Source organism: Papilio xuthus, unplaced genomic scaffold (assembly GCF_000836235.2).
Source record: "Papilio xuthus unplaced genomic scaffold, Pxut_1.1 DF825946.1, whole genome shotgun sequence".
In the NCBI taxonomy this organism is placed as follows: Eukaryota; Metazoa; Arthropoda; class Insecta; order Lepidoptera; family Papilionidae; genus Papilio; species Papilio xuthus.
Genome location: NW_013532703.1, coordinates 13,230,353 through 13,252,136, shown reverse-complemented (window position 1 = coordinate 13,252,136; position 21,784 = coordinate 13,230,353). Strand labels below are relative to the sequence as shown.

Here is a 21,784-nt window from a genome sequence, read left to right as displayed (position 1 = left end):
ATCGTTAGCTTTGTCTCCTCTATCCAAGGAAGGTGTCTTAGTTTGCAACTTTGTAAGTTGCTGGAGCAGAGAACTGGTTATATCATAACTGGAGACTATCTTAGTTCTTCGTCAATGAGAAATTGATATTTAAAAAAATGCAATAACATACAACCAAGACGAAAAGGTAGTAATTATTTATATGGCATTGGTTAAATTTATGTATTCCTGATAGCGAGTGAAAACCTAGACGTCTAAAGAACACAAAGTCTTAGAAACAAAACACCATCGGTTCTCAAGATGCGAATTACCAGTCGTTTCGTTTTTATTAAACCCTGTTTTGTGTGTCAATCTTTCAGTGATTTTTTTAATTTATTAATTATGATAATAAACTCCATTTTTACCGACACATCGCCACCGTCCTACATATATCGTCAGCACAAATTTATGAGGCAGGGTGTTAGTGACTTTAATTAACAGCCGACATCAAAGCACCGCGCTCTCCGGCACATTAAGTAAGCAATTACGCTTTGAATTCACACAGAGCAAATGCATCTCTTTATCACAATATATTATCCTATAACTACATCGGAAATAATTTATGAGAAAAGTTTAAAAAAAAATATTGAAAATAAGTCTCAAGCTTTATTACGTAAATTATAATTAATTACGTTTAAAAATTCGGATTATATCGGCTAATATATAAAAGTATTGTTATTTTGTGATTTTTAACAAAGGTAAATCGTTGTCAATAAGAGACAAGTTATCAAGAACAACATCAGCCATGAACATTTTTTTTTTATAACAGAAGGGGGCAAACGAGCAGCGGGAACACCGAAGTGTTCAACGACGCCCATGGACATCAGCAATACCAGAGGAACCGCAGATGCGTTGCCGGCCTTTGAGGTGGTGATATGCTCGCTTCTTGAAGGACCCTAAGTCGTATTGGTTTGGAAATACCGCCGAGGACAGACCGTTCCACAACGCGGCTGTGCGAGGCATCACTATTTAGTCCACTATTTAGTCCAGTCTTCAAGTTGTAAAAAATCTCCCCGACCGGAATTGTTTTATTCGTGGTTGCCATTTTTAAATGTTTTATGAGATCATTCACGCAATTACAAAATTCTAATAAATAGCTTAATATCTTTGGGAAATAGAAAAACGCACAACCTGTATCTTGACAGCAGCTAATTTATGTAGTCGTTACCCTGTCACTGCCTCGTGCGTGCGGTAAAGACATGGCGTGGTTATTATTCCTTGTCACGTCCTATGGGAGAAGTGTCTTCACATTTTATGTAATTGAATGTGCTGTATCTAATTTTTATTTCTTTAAAAAATCTTAATTTATAAAACATAGAAAGGTATTGACATTACCTAGAGGCAAAGAGGATACGTAAAATCAATTTTAAATTTATCTTATAATAGCTAATCTATCATATTCAAGACTCGTACAGGGTGTTCGAGAAGACAATAAATCTAAACCTAAGAAATGAAGCTGTAAAAAAAGGAAATTGATTATTTAATTCGTGGTATTATGCACAAAGTTATCTGCGGCGTAATGTTATATCGGTGGCCGCACCTGATTCCACAAGAAATGAGAATACATAAAAGTGTCTAAGTTATAAATTGCACAACGTGATTGCGTAAGATTTGTTAAGAGCAAAAAGTTTAAATAGGTCAACTGTTTATAGAAACCAGATTATTTCATTGATTTTCATTAAATCATCTCGAGCTAAAGACCGCTGCCTAATAAAATACGTAATATATTTTACTTCTTACTAATAAAAAAATGAGAATGTTTGGATGGACATATTTTATTTTAAAGGTATCTCCAGAACGGCTGCACGAATCGTGCTGAAATTTGGCATAGATGTAGAACATAGTGTGGAACAACATATAGGCTACTAATTAAGTTTTTTTTTTGGGAACGGCCAGTCTTTAATATTTGACATTACCTTATTTCTTCATTTTTACACAGGGACTAAATGGGGTCAGTTAAAATTTTTAATCACCTAAATTCTATTTAATCCAAACCAAAATACACTTACTAAATGTCTATTACGTAGTTTATGAAGGTTATTAAAATATTGTAATAAGTTGAAACGTGATAAAGGTGACAAGTTGCCTGCAGCGCTTTATGTCGCCAGTGAATTAATTGACAAACTTTTAATTGTGTTATGTTAACCCTGACAGTTCGGTGCGCAAAGTCTGCGAGTTAAAAATAAGGTGACGTATGCAATCGTTAGATGCATCAATAAGATTATTGATAATATAAACCAAGAATAGAGAATGATGAAGTAATGTTTTTTTAAGAAAGTGACAAGTTGAAGTTTGTATTATAAAAATTACATCAAAAGATCATATACATATGAAATCTTATCTTACTTCTTATTAACATTATACATGCGAATATTTAGATGGATGGATGTATGTTTGTTTGAAGATATCTCCAGAACGATTGAACGGATCTCGATGAAATTTGGCATACATATAAAACATAGTCTGGAAGAACACATAGGTTACTAACTCGCGCGGACGGAGCCGCGGGTGACCGCTAGTAAATATCATCATATATTTCAAGTAAATAGAAACGTGTTAAAACAGTAACACAACGTACGTCACAAGAAAGTACGAGTACACATATCGTGTGAACAAATCGATTTCTCTCAAGTCTAAGCTTTAGTTTCCCTATTCAATTTAACTCGGCAAAATGCCAAAGACGATAATATACGATAATAGTTTCTCAGAATAAAATAAATTGTATAAACTTAATTAAGTACAAACTCAAAAGTATACAGAACACTTAAAAAATTCCGATTAGTACTTTTATCATTTGAATAATAAATGTTGTATAAATAAACCTTTTTCATATTTGATTACCTTGTTCCAGATATACCGATGAAAATAACCCAGACTGGGATATTGATCCATTTATTTACGGTATGCAGACTGCTCTCAGTTTATTTAAAATGTGCATAAGAGCCGCTGTACACTGGAGACTTTTAGTCGCCTGATAGTTTGATAGTGCGCTTAATCAGTAGGAGCATGTAGTCGGTTTGTGCGCACCTCCATACATACTCATACTGATTAACCACGCGATGAAACTATAGGCCGACTAAAAGTCTCTAGTGTGCAGAGCTCCTAATGTTTGAAGCAATTTCATTTCTACAGTATTCAATCTTTTCATTTATTACGCATCACTGTTATTCATTAATCAATAATTCATCATTATGTCATACATTTTAACTTTAATTAATTTAACGCATTAATTCATAAGTAAATCAATACATGTATTTAAACGTATAGTTTAAATACGTTCAGTTTATATGATAATTTTTTACAGCACGTAAACATGTCGATAAATAAATTTTAGTAAAACCATTAAGGACACTCCGGGCGTCACGCAACATTGAACTTTTCGATTAAAGCGTCAATAGCAACGAGCTATACAAAATTGAAATTGACATTGCGCTTGAATTTAATACTTTTAATAAAACTACTAACAGCACGTCCGGCCTTTCAACGAGGTATTTATCGATAGAAAATATAATGAAAATCATATCTTTTAATTCCACTAGTTTAGAGATGATTAACACTGGCCAGCTATAAACATGTTTTAAGGACAATGAAGAAGTTAAAAAAAAATGAATAATCGGACAGATGTATATTGCACACTGCTAATAACCTAATACAGTTTTATATGCAGCAGAGATGGTAACATGAAGGGAGTAAGTAATTACGACAAAGCAAAAATATAAAGAAGACAAAAGTCAATAGGAAAATATACAAACTACTATAGATTTTAAAACAGTATATAAATCAAATCTATCTAGAACAAAATTGAATCAAAGATTAAACTATATCTCCATCCAGATACAAAGGCAAGAAACAACTAGAGAGAACACAATTGGTATCACAAAGTGAAATTGATAGTATTCAACAATCAGACACCGACATATTGACTTTTGCAAATCCAATATACCGTTAGCAGAACTGCAACACAAACGATGTGAACCTACACGTCTCAGCCTTACTACGTAAAGTACACACGCTTCAACACAAACTCTGAATCTAATAAAGCGCAAAAGCTCATGGGAACCTCCACAGTACGTGATCATGCAAACTTGAAGCTAATGAAGTAATGGTGTCAACATTCCCCATTATTTTAAGTTTATTCTTACCTTCTGCCAACATTTATTATAATAATAACTAAGTAAAATAATAATCAAGTCTACTTGCTATTAAAAATGGTAATATTCAGTTATTACATTTCAACATATTAAAAAAACTAAACGCACATTTGCAAAAAAGAATGGATAGTCCAGAAATGCGACATCCTTCCAGATGCGATGAAAAAGTGATTATAAATATGACTAGGATTTCTTTGACACAATATTTAATCTGTAATGCAAGCTTATAGCTATCAGTTGCGATTTACACAGAACAATTGTCATGAATATTCAATGATGTTATAAATATTTAGAGGTGCTTCTGGAGATTAATTTAAGCGATAAATCTGCACTTGAACCGATGGCAGTGTTTAGTTATTCATGCGCTTCGTTACCGGCTTGAATTAAAATGGTACTGAAACAAAATAAATAATACTATCATTAACTTATAATCAACACAAACGGAAATATGATTTACGATTGAATAGATGTCGCCCATGATCCCGTCTGCGACTATTAATAATGACATAATATAACCTATGTTTTCTTCCAGATTATGTTCTACGACTACGTCAAATTTCACCAAGATTCTTGCAGGCGTTGTGAAAATACCTTCTAATAAACATCCATACAACCAAACATTCGCATTTATAATTATAGAAATGTTTCAGATATAAAAACAAAACATTTTTTGAAACATTTAAATTAAATTTTAAAACACACATAAAAATATAAGTTTCACAAATTTGTAAAAATATGCATAAAACCTAAAAACTAAAAAAAAACATTCTTTTTAAAAACATTTTATTTGCGCTTAGTGTGGCAATAGTGTAAATATGTTACGAAAAGATGCAACAAAATGTTAACTTATGCGAACAAATCGATTCTTCCTAAGTTCTAGGCTCAATAGTCTTCGTATTCAATTTAGTTTGGCGATGTGAAAAAACCTCTAACGGTTGTGTCAATATTGTTAACTACGTACTTAGAAATAGAAGTTTTTAAAAAACATTTCGTTGAAAGATGAAGTTAAGATCTTTAACTAGTGCAATGACTCTCGTTTGTATTTGCTTTATAATGAAAACAAGAAGATTGGCAACAAAATCGTAAAAGCGTTCCAATAGGTACAAATTGACTTAAATTGTACAGTTTTAGGTATAAATAATCAAATCTATGATAATATAGTAGATTTGTACACAATTGTAAAAATAAATACAGGACTATTGAAATTTCACTCTATCAGGAAATCCTTATAGGCAAAAGTTGACAGGGAAAGTTATAATAAAGCCTTAAAAAACAATGTGGTGATAACCAAAACCTACCAAAAGACAGAGTTCAGCACAACCTTTTTTTACATAGAGGAGGTACCGTTGTAACCTGGTTGCTAAAACTAAAAAAGGAATAATATATCAAGAAAAATAGACTACATAAAAAATTTACTTGTTCTTAATAATTTCAATGTGCCTGCAAAATGTATTTTTGAATACGTTTTGGAGATTTTTCTATCTAACGTTTTATGAAATTACAGGAAGCCCATTACGCTTAGTAATTTTCCGACAGAATATAAAATTAAGGATAAATGGTCTTTAGTGAGCAAATCGAGTAACATTTCAGAGAATCCCCGAAGTGCCTTTATTTTTAGACATGTAATAACTTTACAGATAGTTAAAAATTGGCAATTTTTAATAACAATCTTTTTGGACTGTATAAAATAGAAAAATGTTAATCCCACAAGAAATTAAAGGCTTATTTCTTAATTCCATAAAGGTAAAGTCGCAGGCAACAGCTAGTAATAAAAACAATAGGAGTTATTTCTTCAATGCATTAAAGTTCATTGCTGGCTTCCTAGGCAAATTTATGTCAATAGTGTAGTTGAGTTTCTTGTTCCGCTCCAGCGCTCTATATTTTAAATAAAATTTACTTGTTCTACAAGTCACTGGCAAGCTGCCTCACGACAAATTTACATGAATGTAGGTTATTTGATTAAATAAATGAAAGAAACGTCCTCATTTATTCAGAACAAACCGTTATTTGACTAACTTTGACTTAATTTAATACTTTAAAGGTATTAAAAATGGGACTATAGTTCGTTAGTTTAATTATTTTTCAAAGCGTAGATACGATGTTTTATATTATATGTATTTTATTCTAGATTTATACTATGTCTTGAAAAAGCTCATGAATTACTAATTGCTACTTGAGATTTAAGCCTTTATCGCACGAACAGACCCTTTGTGGCTTCATTTAACAATATATCTCTTGGGTATTCATTACAACTAAACGTGTAAAGTATTCTGATAGTGCTGTATAGGAAAAAGAACATATTAAAACACAAGGATATAATTAAAGTTAACCTTTTTTATAATAACATCTACAAATAACAATGGCCAGTGATAAAAACTTAAAAAAGAAAAAAGTATTTAAAAATGTCTGTACATTCGATGCACTATGTATCAGTACCTATGTTACTCTGTGCAGAGTGACACAGCCTGTAAAGCTATTAAATTCTGTATTTAGCTCACTAAATGAACTTCAGGGCACTTCATTAGGCGTACATTAAGGTAATTGATGCAGTTCTCGGTACAGGGTGAATGTAGGATATCGATCGTAATATAAACGTTCTTATTTCTACAGTAGGAATGCGCACCGATAAATCCCTATCGATAATGCTTTTAATTATATGACAAAAAACTGAACATAGGACATCAGAACTACCAAATGTTAGTAACCAAGAGTTTTCGTTGTTACCAACATTTGGTACTAGTCATAATTTGTTGCAACTGTAGTAATAAACAATATTTAAAGTGGTCAGAGGTAGTGAAATATAACGGCCGGCGGCGAGACCTTACGGACCCAATTAATGATGATGAATACCGGCTATCGTACATACAAGAATTATACAGGATGTTCACTAATATTTAAACAAACTACAGAGAATAATTTAATTTTATAAATTTTATAAATTAAAAAAAAAACTACAACATGCACCTTCTAAACAATTATTAGTAAATGTTACAAAAATTCTACCAAAAAAAAACAGGACTTAGTTTCTAAGGAAATCCATGAAATTTTAAGACAAATCCCTACTGGGTCGTAGCTCTAAAAGTACAGGAAAATGTAATTAAAAGGTGTAGTACAAACATTTTAACAGCAACATATTTGTCCAGAGTGCACAAACGCGAGCCTTGTAATAAATCCACCGGGCCATATTTCAATGCAGACTTTGTTCCACCCATATTTTTACCTGACACTCGCATTCTTTACTCGTACATTTACTTAATGCTATTTGCAAACAATGTTAGAGTTTACTTGCAATTTTATTGTACTACAAAGTACTAAGCTTTATTACACTGTGAAATTATTTTTCCAATAAATCTTCTTACATTAATACATTTTTTAAAATACATGTCATTGAAACTCAAACTTTTATGAGACATTATAATAAACTTATATGAAAACGGCTATTATTTCGCCAGTCCCACTCAACCCGATGAAGGGCCCTCGAAGGGCTCGAAACTAGTCGGTGCCGCCACCGGACCAATATACGTGAGTGTTTTAGTCGTTTTTATTTAAGTTTACATCTTATTGACATAAAATTGGTAAAGCTTAGACAAATAATATAAAACAATAAAATTTAAGTAATCTCTAAATTGTATAGTTCGATATTATTTCGTTGTTTATTTTAACAATAATGATATGAGGCAGCATATTTGTGGCAGATACGAGACGAAATTAAGGACCTTTTATATAACTCGGCATTGCGTCACAGAAATTAATTAGTTGTCGAAAACAGACTCCACTATCGCCTTGCTCTTTCTACGTTTAATCTAGTAGCACACAACCGCAAAAGCGAAGCAGTACGGAAGCGAAAAAATAATTTCATTTAAAACTAGAGCGGTTCCTTTCTAAGAATAAGCTGATTTCGCGAAATAGAATTTAATATTATAAAAACTGCGTTCCGTTTTCGCTTCATTTTCTTACCTTGGTATGCGATAATTACGCTTAGCCATCTATTCGCTTTTGCGATTGTATGCTACTAGTATTAGTAATGTCAACTCCGTCTACTTCCAGGTGGAAACAATTACACTGTATTCTAATTACAAGCACGAAATTAGCTCGAGCAAATGAAGTTTGCCGTCAGCTGCATGTGCAAGTGCAGTTAGGATTGATGTCACGTCCTCACAATAATGAAACTTGCTTTTAATTTAATATAGTATGTATATATAAAATAATAATTTTTAATACTTGAGTCAAAAGGTGAATATATTTTATTAATTTGGCAAAACTCGAATTAAATGGAAAAGCTATAATTTTGTTTTGTAGTTGGAATTTAAACATCTGGATGGATGTTTGTTAGGAGGTATCTCCAGAAAGACTGAAAGAATATTGCTGACATTTGGCATAGATGTAGAACATAGTCTAGAACAAAATATAGACTACTGATTAGGTTTTATCTAATCTCGCGTCGACAGAGTTGCGGACGACAGCTAGTGTTGATAAAACTTGGCTTATGTGTCATAATTCCTTGACATTTAAGTAAAAGTTTCTGTAAAACAGAAAAACTGTAAAATTCCCGTTGAAATATGCTACGTATGTTGAATTTCTCAAAGAAATTTTCATAAAACAAACAAGTTAATTAAAATCAAACAAAGCATGTGGTTATTTTCCGCTTTAAACCCGTGCGAATATCGCCTTAACTACCATGGTAATATTATGTACCGTTTTAAAGGCTTATAATAGTCATGCGATTTCAACAATGGTTACTTCCAATAAACAATCACTACGAATGGTAACATGAGTTTAATAACCATAATTTTTGCATAAACATGAAACGGCAAAGAACATAAATCTACTAATAAAATATAAAAAAATATCCTTAAACATTTTTGATCGTAACTTTTATTAAATGAAATATTACATTAATATCGGCGACATTAAAATATTTTGTATTAAACGAGGACCCAAATAATGAAATTTCTTGGCAGAGCCGGTATTACGCCCAGAAAAATTCAATAATACCGTTTCTGATCTCTTATCGGAGAAGTTTTCGTTAGCCTGATTTAATAATGTTACAAAATTTACATTATACCAAGGAACTTTCGAAGTTATATCTATTAAATTTATTTTGCTTGGACATTGACTTCAAAGATTAATAAATCTTACATACTATAAGACATATTATATGTCACTAAAAACATACGCGTGTATTTAAATAAAAAGTAATAGCCTATATGTTTTACACGCTACGTTCAACCTTTATGTCAAATTTCAGCGAGATCCATTTAGGCGTTTTCGAGATATCTTCTAAAAAACATTCATCCATTCATCCATGTAAACCTTTGGCATTTATAATATTAGTTAGATATAATACTTACTATAGTGATAAACAGTAAGAACAACATATTTCTGAGCCTTTAACATTTTTATTAAACTTCACGTGTTGAGTTTCCTTTTAATATTTCTACACTAACATATTTTCTTTAAAAAAATATGAAAAGAATAAGTATTCGCTTCACCAGGTCGCGTTGCCGTCATTGGGCGACGACATCGGCATTATAATGAAGTAATACCAGGAACAAACACTTTCTCGTCCACCTCATACTTTGATCAATCTATGGCACGGGTCCATATTAAAATGAGATTGTTTTGGAAATTTAGTGGCAATTATTCTATTCTTAAATATCACAACGTGTTATAAAAAAGTAAAAATAACAGATATTTTTGTACTTTTTGCTAAACATTTACAAAAAGTTAGTCTCCATTCCATCTAGGACATGATTAAGGACATAATCAAATAATAAGCATCATCAAAGAAGAGGGAAAGGTAAGATCATATCTTCGAGGTTCTTGAAAGACCCAAAACTACCCAACGTGTACTTAACATAAGAATAAAATGCTTTTCTTTAAAATGTAGAGCATTAGGTAATAGAAAGTTACTAAACAAAAAATAATTCGCATTGTAAAAAATATATCGTTAGTTTTGCTAAATAAAATATAATTAAGTAACGCAGGACATCTAGCTAATATATTATGAAGCTTGATATTAGACCGCGTCGCTGGAATTTAATCAGTGGCCGCAAATATTATTATTAACGTACAAACACGCAATTAATAAAATATTTGACATCGTAGTACATAATTCAAATAATTTTCATATTAATATCTTAGTAATATTATAAATGCGAATGTTTGGATGGATGGATGGATGTTTGTTTGAAGGTATCTCCAGGATGGCTGAACAGATCTTGATGAAATTTGGCATACATATAGAACATAGTCTGGAACATTTTGCCCATGGAAATCCACGATAAGATAATATGTGAAAAGATAACATATACGTGAATAACTTCGAACATTTTTATAGAGAAAACATATTCAAATACTTCTATAAATATAGCATAATTGAACGTGTTTGAGTGTAGCACTTCTTAAGCATCAATATGATCAAAAGGGTGAGCATTAGCAAGGCTTATCCCGGCTTAAGACGACGTCGTCGTCGCATAATCGTATTACAGATACGACAGCCCTTTTCGCATCCCGCAACATGGATTTTTTTATTTATTAATTAGCATAACATTTCCCTCCATTTTATTGCATAGTAATGGTTTGTACAAAACGAGGAATGGCATAATCTTCTTATGACTTTGTTATAATCAAGTATAATCTTACGTCGGCTTAAACTGAAATAGTACTTATCATCAGCTCACTACACTGAGGGACTAGGAGCCTACCCTATGTTATGAATGACTAGGCCATAGTCAACCACGGGCTGGTTGACCTCACACATACCTTTGAATCTCTTCTCAGATATGTGCAGATTGCATCACGATGTTTTCCTTCATCGTACAACAGTGATGTTGTGATAATAACACACAGAATTTTATTTAATATTTGTGTTTGAATTTGAAATAGCAAGAGCAAAGTAAAGTCATAGTAAACTTGACGAAAATAGAACACACTCGATAACGTGAATATCTGCGTCCATCTTGCTTACAAACTTAATAAGTTGACGAAGGTTGTCGTTTTTAGGGAAGATATATATTTTTGTGAAGTCGAAATTCATTAAATCGTGAAGAAGTATACAACAGGGTTCTATGGAGAGAAAATTGAAAACATCAATCTATGTATGTTACATTAAAATAAATTTTATATTTTATGGAGAAAAGTATTAACATTTTACAAGACAATTTTAACACAATAGTTTTCTTTAAACGAACCTACTCTGTACCTCAACTTGAAGAACAATTACTTGGCCTTCTTCCGACTTTCAATTGTCAGCAGAACAATAAAGACGTTCAAAGTTTCAAGTCCTTTCTCATAATTATAATATTACTTTTATCTTTTGTCACATTATGTTAATTATTATTAACAATATTTAACAAGCTTTTTTACAATTTTACTAACGTGTTAAGTGTTGGTAGTTTAATAACAAACGCCTATTTACATGCGTTATTTGAAAAATGCTATATTCACGAACATAAATTGTCTGACTCTATGTAGGTAATTCTTTCACTGGAATGAATTCGAAGGGATGATCTTGAATTTAAATTAAACGTATAAATGATCCTTACCAATGATCGTATCAATTTCAGAATCGGCAACAATAAATATAAAATAGTGGGAGTGGCAAAGGGAGATGATTGATATCTCGCCAGCACGGCACGCTATTGTTAACTATTCCAACGTCAGCAAGACGCCGCTGTATCCATTTCACGGAGATGATTAATTCATATTTACTTGATACGGTGCCAAATGCTCTATTTAGCTTTTAATTCCGCATACAGAGTATGTGTGCAATTCTTTATCGGATATAATATTCATAAAGATAAATCAGTAGACTAAACTCAAGATTATATTTACTAACCTTAAAAGTAACAAAACTTTAAAATATTGTCTAAAAATCTAAAGAGAATTATATAAATTTGCTAATATATATATTTAAGAGCAGCATATATCGTGAGTTAACACCTACAGAAATAACGAAAATGTGACATTTTAAAAAGTGTTCTTCTGGAGACCTAGACCTACTTAAGCCGATTCAATGTATTCATAAATCGTAGTCTACAGGACTACTATACTGTGTTTTTTTTATTGGGCGGCTCTATGCCGCCCTCTCGTTCCCATAACATGTTTTGGCCAGGGACCTGGGGTGCGGGTTTTATCTTTATTTCAATAAAAAAGTGTAAAAATCTTTATGCTATAATGTCTTACTGTTCTACCTTTTAAACACACCTGGATATTTTAACCCGACGCTCTCTTTAATGTGGCATTAATTTGTTATTAAACTTTTCTATAATAATACCTAAATTAAGTAGCCCATTAAATATTTATTTTAAATCTACTTTAAGAGAATCATAGTATTACCCTAAAAGAATCGAGTCAAACATAGTCGTAATGGAGTAACTCACTTTTAAATATCGGTCAAACCATTTAACATACAGATAACAATGTTACGGTCAATGATAAACGTGTACACGTGTAAAATATTAATTGCCTCCATTTTATGGAAATATCACAAAATCCACGAAGTCCCAAGAAAACCAATAACCTGTACTTGTTTCTGGTATATGGTTTTTTCGGTATAATTTTTGTAGTTATCAATAAGCATTATTTATGAAAGGGACGTTCCCTTTTGGTACAGCAAATAACTTTCCACTTTACCACAGAACTCGACCAAATAAATTTTTAATTATTGTTTTATGACTTTGCGCGATGAAATATTGGACGCGATGTAGTTTTAAAGTTTACTTAAGAATATTTTATATAGTATTTCTGTTCGCCATTACATACAACGAAAAGTTAAAATAATTTTTCGAAAAGTAACTTTTGACACTTCAATATTTTTATTATAAAATAAAATATTAATATTTCAATACAAACCTCGCAATCTTGTTGATTTGATGAAATTTCGGGGTAAAATTTCCCTTTTCACTTAAATTTCCAGGTCGCTTTTATTCCAAAAATTTCAATGGACAAATCATTGTGATTAAGAAATTCTTTCAAATTTATTTTGTTGTTTTCCTTACACTTGTAACATTTTCTTTAATTTTTTTCGTAAAAAAGCTACTTTTTAAAAATTATTAATAATACGTTTAAAAATTTCATCTTACAGTTAAAATATTTCACATCTAACTCATGAAGTTTTCTCCGTCTAAACATAAATATTTTTGCATTCCAAGTTTACACAGTCGTTGGTACAAATGCGAGCTCTCATTTCAAAAGCCCTCAGTCGCGACTGCACTCGACCACTTTACCTTACGTACATTTTTGTTTACATTCCCAACGCACAACATGAATGCATATTATTTTTCAGTTATCATCTCCATTTTTACAATCTATAAGAAACAAAGAGGTTCTAATAATTTCCTTTTTAGAAATTAAACATTATGAATACTATAATATGGGAAAAAAATTAAGAACGCTATTAACTAGATCTTATTGTATTTATTAAATGGTAAAAAACTTTACTTTTAAAAAATTGTGCGTATTATAACTTCAAATAATTTTAAATTAACTTTAACATTTTTATATTGTTCATAAATTTAATGAGAATTCTGCAATTTAAAATGCTTTTAGCTTCATGTACTTTATAGAAGGCAATTTGTAAGCAGACCGCGACTGGAACGATAAATTGCCTCCGTGGACAAACAGGCGCCGACGTATTGACTTTTGCAATTCGAGCTCCAGGTACGGGATCACTCAGTGCAAATATAACTTACGCAATATTACTATTTACTACGTAAATATGGCAGTAAATGCAGTACTAAATATTTTACTATTATTTAATGTAATAGAGTGGCACCTAAGTCAAGATAAACATGTTGATTTTCTAAAGGATTGTATTGTATAAAGGCAAATCAAATTAAACTGGAACCAAATATTCAAATCAAAAAGTCAAATATTCCATATAAATATATTGTTGTCATTAATATACATTTTTCACTTACGGCTTAAAATTCTAATCGGGGTAAACACAGTTTCGCAAATTTTAAAATTAAAAACAAAAAACCAATTCTTGTAAAAAAATTAAAAACATAATTTAAATATTTCACTGTGTTTTATATTAAAAAAAAATTATTTGAACCTAAACATGCAAAAACGAGACAAAATCTAACTTGAAATTTATGCAATCATGGAGTTATCAATTCCTGTATCAATAATAAAATTAACTACCACACTACCATTTATTTTCCTCTAAGGTAGTTTAAATTAGTCCAACTTACAGCATCATAGTAGATAATAGTAACACAAGTGTGCATCGTATACAAAGTTCCCGAGGACCATAATCTCCATAAGCTGTTCTAAGTAGTTCTAATATTGTTCTACATAATGGATAAGTTGTCGGGCAATCCCTACGGCCTGATAACTTAATACAATGATATGAACGTAATATGTTTAATATCAATTTCGGGTCCCGAGGGAAATACCATTTATTAATAATATATCTACTTTATTGATCATTACCAATTATATTATGGTAATAAGATGAAATTATTAACTAAAAGTACCTATAGTCAGTATATCGTGCACGACGGTTTCGGGTCTTAGCATAACCAAACTTAACGTGTTGCAATGGTTGGCGTAATATTGTAAATACATGAAGTGGCACTTACCAACTAAATGCCTTGTTCACCGCCTGCAGGTGCCTGGCCACTCTATTGATGACAGTCGAGTCAAATTAGTCACTGTCAAATAGTCTTAAAGTGACAGCAATGCACTCCTAATGCACCCGATACACAGCTTCCCGTAAGCGCGCTATAGTCGAGTCGTTGTCGATCCGAATGCGGCACCATGAACTCTTAAGCGACCATGTGCGCTAAGAAACCGACAAGTCCGATGTTTGACTATTTCCGTTCAACTTCCGTCGATCTCGATGCCGACTCACAACTCACTCAACTGTCGACTCAAACAAGCACCCTCAGTCCCCGCACCCGAGGATGGCGGTGACGGATTTTTTAACTACCCGCTTGTTCAGAAGAATAAAATTGTGTCAGCTTATCTACATCAAAGCGCGTATACTAAACCGCGAAATTCAAAACTATAATCGTCATTGAAGATACGTCTGTGTAAATAGAATTAAAGACAATATTAATCAAATAAATAATCGCTTTTTAAGCTGATAACTGGACTTGGCTGAATTAATTTATATCATTTTAAAAACACATCTATGTGTCTATAAGTCATACAACGCCTAGGTATCTCAACAATAACAGACAAGTCGTTTTTCATTAATATCAATGTAATTATCCTCTACAGTCGTATGAATCATGAATACGACGTAATAAAAATAACGTCTCGTTCAACATTCACATTTACGACCAGTGAAATAATGCAATTGTCGGTGCAATTTATTTTTATATCGACAGCATTCGATACCGATGCTGCATTTAACGAGTTCACCATCCTTGCTGTCTGTACCAAATAAAATTAAAAACATTTGAGAACCAAACAATAATGATTTCAGTATTATTCTTAACTTGCTGTTACCCGCGACTCCCTCCGCGCAATGTTGTAGTAAAACTTATAATTAAACTGAAAAAGTAGCCTATGCGTTCTTCCAGACTATGTTCTATGTCTATGCCAAATTTCAGCGAGATGCGTTTAGCCGCTCCGGGGATACCTTCAAACGTCCATTCTTCTAAACATTCGCAATGATAAGCGTATTAGTAAGAAAAACAACTTTAAAATTCAAAACATACGACACGAGAATTTTTTTTAAAAGACTTCACTTTATCTTTGTGAAGAAAATATTTTCACGGCTTCCAAACTTATTTATTGAAATCAAATAAAGATTTTGAACTTCATTTTTATCCCTATACGTTACCGATTTATTTATGGATGCTTGTTTAATTTTAGAAGTATGTATCAATTACGTAGAAGACAACAGTAGAAGTAGTTTTAACAGTGTTAGAACCCGCTTTACCATCTTCGCACGACTTGGCCCGGCTCGCCCGGTGAAATACCACGACCACACAGAATACAGGTGTGAAGTGGAAGCGATTCCGCGTTTCGTCTGATGAGTGTGCGTCCCGGAGGCCTAATTTAGTCATCTTTCCCTTCCCACCCTTTTTTTTCATATAAGGAAAGAATGGAAAGTGGAAGTGGATTTTCTGGATGAGAGGATGCATGGAAAGGGAAAATGTTTTCTTTGTGTCCTTACTCTCCTCCGTCTATTGAAGGTGGGCGACTCATATGCAATTTCGTATGTCTATGGGCAGCGATAGCTTCGCTGTTTCAGCGATTTCAGGTGGCCGCTCGCTCGTTTGCCACCTTATGATATAAAAAAAATAAAAAGAAGAACGAGTGTTTACTAAAAGCATCAAAACATAAAAACAGAGCTTCGCACTTGAAGCATACACAAAGTTTTCAACACATAATCGGATATTTAATAAGTACGATAAAAACATAATTTTAAAAGTGCCTATCTTAAAATATATTGTTTTAATGCCCTTCTTGTCTGTTCACATATAACACGACACTGCTTCCTACTTGAACGTGTAAATTATTCGCTTTCAACGTGATATCATCTTTAAAATAATTATAATAAGTTAAAAAAACATGACTTGCTTCTCACTTGACTACATCCGCATATTTTCCGTTAACATAATATATCCAATTATTTAATTTCCACATTCCTAAGAATATACATTATACACAATATACATTTATACATTAAGAATTTTTTACTTAACCATTAATAAAACCTGTAAAACTTTGAAAAAAACACAATAAGTTACAGTCAACTTTCAAGTTAAAATAAAAGTGATATTTTTTGGAAACTATTTATTTTACACTTATTACAACATCGGTCGTTTATTCAGTACTTTACCACACACTCACAACAATGTCTATAAATAATCAACACTTGGATCAGCGTTCAGGTATTGATCCACTTAGCACCATGGGTCAGACACGTAGTACCCTGAAGACGGGTAGTACGATCTGAAATTATAATACAAACAAAAATATTAATATATTTGCAAATTATTTACGAACACATTGCAATACAGACTTTTCTAGAATATGCCGAAATACCTTTTGTTGATCTATCTGTACTTAATTGCTATTTGGTATTATGACAACAGTAAAACAACAAATTACTAATCCACGATATGCAATTAATCTTCCTTTATTACCTGTATCCACCACCGTATCCGTATCCGCCGTATCCACCATATCCACCTCCGTATCCACCGCCGTATCCACCGCCATAGTATCCTCCGTAACCGCCATAGCTCCTGCCATGTCCGTAGAGGGCACCAGAAGCAAGCGCTCCACCAACGAGACCAGCACCGACTGCTTTAGCTCCAATTATACCGGCGCCAAGTCCGAGAGCGCCTGCACCAATTACTCCGGCCCCAAGAGCACCAACACCTGGAATTTATGTAACCTTTATCCCACATGTTTATGTATCCCACATGGTCCAATGCAATATAAAGCTTTTACCACGGACTTTGGTACTTTTATAAATTCACATCGTTCATGTCTTCTATCTTCTTTAATAAATATTTTAATTACTAAAATTATTTTGAACCATTACAAACTTGTCTAAGAATACCAGTAGCTATGTATCTTCATAGCCCCATAGGGATACTGCGAAGTCATCTAGACCAATAATGACGCGCCTGCTTTCAGATGTGAAATTTTCCGACATCCGTATTACATTACATTATCATCGATTCGCAGAAATTCTAATATAATATTACGTAGTTTTAATATGCTCATTTCTTTCTTCAGTCTAGAAACAATCTTATTCATTTATCAAATTTAAAATAAACTCACCGAAGAAAAAACGAGAATTTAGTTTTTAATAATCCTCTTAATTTATTTATGTACCTACTAAATGTCAACTCATATAATAAGTAATTCGTAAAAGAATAATACGATACAAGATTGAGTCAAGAATATGCTAATTTAGTTCTATTTATAATATATCATGAAGGCATTTTAATATTTGAAAATAATCAGTACCACACTCCTTTACCTAATGACTACCATACATTATCATAACGAGTTGCGTGATGAACAAATTTGCAAATAATTTATATGAAAAATGTATTTCTTCAAACATCCTCATTCAAAGGTCACCTTACAGGCAATCACGATGCTCTGGTACTCGTACCAAATTTCTTACTTTTTTAAATTTTATGACCTGGTAACATAGACCTTTAAGTAGTATAGTATAGTGGAAAATGTTCATTACTTTAGTTAAATTTCTTAAGAACAAACAATCAGGCAGTAAAAAAAATAATTGCATAATAATGATGTCTACATGTAGAAGAATAAACCTAAAAAATACTCTTGCTAAAATTACAACAAAGTCATAAGTAATCTTCTTTCAAGGATTCTCTCATCCAAAGTAACCTAATTAATTCATGCCATGTATAATCTGTGGTCTATACAACGTTAAAAAAACGTACCAAGAAGTCCAAGATGTCTCTTGTCTCTGACATGGATGACTCCTGCAGGTTGTGCCTGCTCCCTTGGCTGTAATGCAGTCAGCAGAGGACCATGCTCAACGGCGAGCGACAAAGCGCAACCCGCCAACACGAAGATTACCACACTTAATTTCATTTTCTGTAACATAATCCCAAAGTTAAAGTACTAGTAGTAAAAATATTGACGTAGTTGCAAAAATTCATTATCATCTTGAAACATTAAAATTAGGTTTATTTGTAAAAATATTTTTCACATACATTTTAACATTATTTAAATGATTTGATTATTTATTTTTAGTTATCTTTTAAAAAACAAAAAAAATTATTCACTTAATTTAAAAAAGCAAAAATGTTAAAACAAAAATGTCATTGTTAAAAAATGATTTTTCTACCTTTAAATTATCGGACGCGTAGCACACACAAACTGAGACAGGTCAACTGTTCAGGACTGTGTCGTCCGTGTCTTTTATAGGTCGACGATATTCGACCATATATTGTTTAAATTACCGGTATCCTATAGTCTTGTCACTGCCCCGCCTTAAAACAGTGTTCTCAAGTAAATAATCTTATTTCTTATTAATATTATAAATCAGAATGTTTGGATGAATGGATATTTGTTTGCAGGTATCTCCAGAACGGCTGAACGGATCTCGATGAAATTTGACACAGATGTAGAACATAATCTAGAAGAGCACATAGGCTATGGATAATTTTTTTTAAATTCCGCACGGACTGAGTCACGGTCGACAGCTAGTATGTCAATAACAGGGCTATGTAATTTAAGACTATTAAAATTCATAAAATATTTTTATCAGTGACAAGTGATTGAAGATTTAAAATTATACCTTTATATCACGTCAATGAAAGACACTTTATGCCACAATAAGAATCGTTTAACGGTTAATTAATCTCTCTCTTGGATCTTCTTTAAAGACCATAAAACGATTCAGAGTTGACATTGTTATAGTAGATTTTTTTTATATCATAAGGTGGAAAACGAGCGAGCGGCCACCTGAAATCGCTGATATAGCGAAGTGACCGTTGCCCATAGACATACGCAAATGCATATGCGTTGTCTACCTTTAAACGACAGAGAAGAGGATGCACAGAAATAAAATATATTCCCTTTCCATGCATCCTCTCATCTGGAAAGTCTACTTCCACTTCCCATCCTTTCTTTATAAGAAAAAAGGTGGGAAGGGAAAGAGGACTAAATTAGGCCTCCGGGACGCACACTCATCAGAAGAAACGCGGAATTGCTTCCACTTGACGCCTGTCTTCTGTGTGGTCGTGGTATTTCACCGGGCGAACCGGGCCAATTCGTGCGAAGATGTTAAAGCGGGCTCTACCACTGTTAAATGATGTTATTGATTGAATTTGATACGTAATGCCTGTACACATAAATTGACACACACCTTATTAACTCTACAAGGATGTTTTAGAATTGTAACTTGAGACTTTTCTTATTTAATCTGTTCATTTGTTCATTAATTAAATATTTCTAAGATAACGAAACTAGTTATAAACTGTAAACAGACACTTGATGGCGTAACATCCGCTATAACATTTGTTTGCAAAAATGTACAAATAAGGGAAACCACAACGGAATTCACATATATGATAGACAGACAGAGAAAAATTTATATTTTCATTATGAATAAATCAAATACATTATGTTTTTAGGGTTCCGTACCTCATAGGATAAAAACGGAACCCTTATAGTATCACATTGTTGTCCGTCCGTCCGTCTGTCAAGACCTTTTTATAAGCGGGCAAGCTAGAGGCGTGAATACAGAGGTAATCAACGACGCCCATAGATTACAGCATCAGAGAAACTGCACATGCATACAGACATTGCAATTTTATGAATTCTTATAAACAAGAAATGTTGAAAAATATTTTTTAAGCCAATTCCTTCTTTTAGCAATTCATTTTTAAGTTTTTAGTATATATTTGGACTTGGATTTTACCACGTTCTTCTATTTAACATATCTTTCCTATTTTTTGTTGCATTCTTCATAAATTCTAAGATTTTTTTATAATTTATGGTAGCATTTACTAGCCTAAATAATTATTTAAGTAAAAAACAGGTTATTGCCAACGTGATAATTAAAAGTGTCTATACGTAAAACATATCGACTAATTCTACGTCGAACTATTGTAAACAGCATTGGCACGTCATGCTGTGAATGACCTGACGCGGCAACGAAATTCAACATTAGGGTAACCAAACATTTATCTGCTATACCTGATTTTCGTTTATTTAACAATTCCAAAAAAAAAATTCTTTAAATATTGATTTATGAATGTTTAGCATTAATATAATATAAAACTCAAGAAAACACTATACTTTAATTGACGAATAATAACGTTGGTTGATTGATTATACAAAGGAACTTTATTAAATGTAAACAAATAAAGAAGTCCTTTTTATTTGTATCAGTAGAGAACTCTTGTGGTTACCCTAATCACGCAATGTCAACGCGGCGAAGAATTTCATGGCCATGTCACTTGCACTTGTCTCGTTATGCTCAAATCGGGAAATTTTAAGACCCTATCAACATGAATTATTAAATTTTTACAATACAAAGGTATTATAAATATTATATACTTGTTTAAAAATAAATAAAAACACCTTCCGCGGAAGAAAATAACTTTTGTTTTCTGAAAACAAATTTAATTTAATTATAATAATAATTCTCTTCTAAGCATAACAATCGCTTTTCTCCTCCTGCCTTAAAAAGTAGGAAGTTAATTATCTTATTGTAACCTATTTAAATTATACAAAAACATCAAGAAATAGTAAACTAGCTGGTTATTTAAAAATTTCCGCCCAAAAAATAATAAACAAACTTAATTATATTCAAAAATCAAAAACAGGCTTTGACTAAAACTTGTTTAACCTATTTAGTAGTTGAGTAACTCTATGTTCTCATGTCACATGGAAAAAACATTTAAAATTATAAGACCTATTATCATGTTTCATAAATATTAATTACTAGCTGTCGCCCGCGATTCCGTCCGCGCGGAATTAAAAATAACATAATTAGTAGCCTATATGTTTTCCAGACTATGTACTATATGTATGCCGAATTTCATCGATATCCGTTCAGCCGTTCTGGAGATACATGCAAACAAACATCCATCCATCTATCTAAACATTCGCATTTATAATATTAATAAGATATTTTGGGATAAATC

At 32.2% G+C, this 21,784-nt stretch overlaps 1 protein-coding gene across 1 annotated transcript; it reads right to left on the bottom strand.

The window, feature by feature from the left end:
* Positions 1-16,919: 16,919 nt before the first annotated feature.
* On the bottom strand, positions 16,920-19,062 carry LOC106124131 (acanthoscurrin-1). The gene is made up of 4 exons (XM_013320599.1): positions 18,976-19,062; positions 18,566-18,722; positions 17,282-17,519; positions 16,920-17,087 (listed from the first exon to the last, which is right to left on the bottom strand). Exons 2-4 carry the CDS (start codon positions 18,717-18,719, stop codon positions 17,039-17,041), a joined length of 441 nt encoding a protein of 146 aa, XP_013176053.1. The 5' UTR covers positions 18,720-18,722; positions 18,976-19,062; the 3' UTR covers positions 16,920-17,038.
* Positions 19,063-21,784: the final 2,722 nt, after the last annotated feature.

Coding starts and splice junctions, on each gene's coding strand:
- LOC106124131 (XM_013320599.1), bottom strand. CDS start 18,719: ATGAAATTAAGTGTGGTAATCTTCGTGTTGGCGGGTTGCGCTTTGTCG. Junction 17,520..18,565: donor GAGACATCTTGGACTTCTTG/GTACGTTTTTTT, acceptor CATAAATTCCAG/GTGTTGGTGCTCTTGGGGCC. Junction 17,088..17,281: donor GGATACGGTGGTGGATACAG/GTAATAAAGGAA, acceptor TTATAATTTCAG/ATCGTACTACCCGTCTTCAG.